Raw genomic sequence first — 652 nt, forward strand, 5'->3', positions numbered from 1 at the left:
TGCAAATATCTCACTGACTCATCACTGGAGCCACTATACAAAGAAGGTGCTTTACCGGCACTTGAAGAGCTGGACCTGTCTTATGGAACTCTTTGTCAGACTGCGATAGATGATCTACTTGCATGCTGCACACACTTGACTCATTTGAGCTTGAACGGCTGTGTAAATATGCATGACCTCGATTGGGGTTCAACCAGTGTACAGCTATTTGATTACTTGGGGGTCTATAGTTGTAGTGAGAATGCCCAGGAACCAGCTGAAACATCCAATCGGTTACTGCAAAACCTAAACTGTGTGGGTTGCCCCAATATCAGAAAAGTGTTAATACCACCTGCTGCTTGCTTTTACCATTTATCAACGCTGAACCTTTCGTTATCGGTCAATCTGAAGGAGGTTGATCTCGCCTGTTCCAACCTTGTTTTACTTAATCTAAGGTATGAGGCTTTTGCATTTATTATATAACTTATGTTCGTTATTCTATTGCTAATTCCATTTCAAATCGAAATGAATTGTCTAGCAACTGTTGCTCTCTGGAAGTATTGAAGCTTGACTGTCCAAGATTGGCTAGTCTCTTTCTTCAGGTATATTTCTGCCCGATAACTGGTATCTGTTTATATTGTATTTGTCTCGGTTTTTCTTGAAGCTAGTTTAA

At 40.5% G+C, this 652-nt stretch overlaps 1 protein-coding gene across 1 annotated transcript; it reads left to right on the forward strand.

The window, feature by feature from the left end:
* Positions 1 to 6: 6 nt before the first annotated feature.
* LOC104774659 (F-box/LRR-repeat protein 15-like) lies at positions 7 to 641 on the forward strand (the record flags this gene model as incomplete). The annotated part of the gene is made up of 2 exons (XM_010499177.2): positions 7 to 434; positions 518 to 641. Coding segments are annotated over 2 exons (552 nt in total), but the record flags the coding sequence as incomplete, so codon positions are not given.
* Positions 642 to 652: the final 11 nt, after the last annotated feature.

The sequence above is a fragment of the Camelina sativa genome, unplaced genomic scaffold (assembly GCF_000633955.1).
Source record: "Camelina sativa cultivar DH55 unplaced genomic scaffold, Cs unpScaffold04398, whole genome shotgun sequence".
NCBI classification, from domain to species: Eukaryota; Viridiplantae; Streptophyta; class Magnoliopsida; order Brassicales; family Brassicaceae; genus Camelina; species Camelina sativa.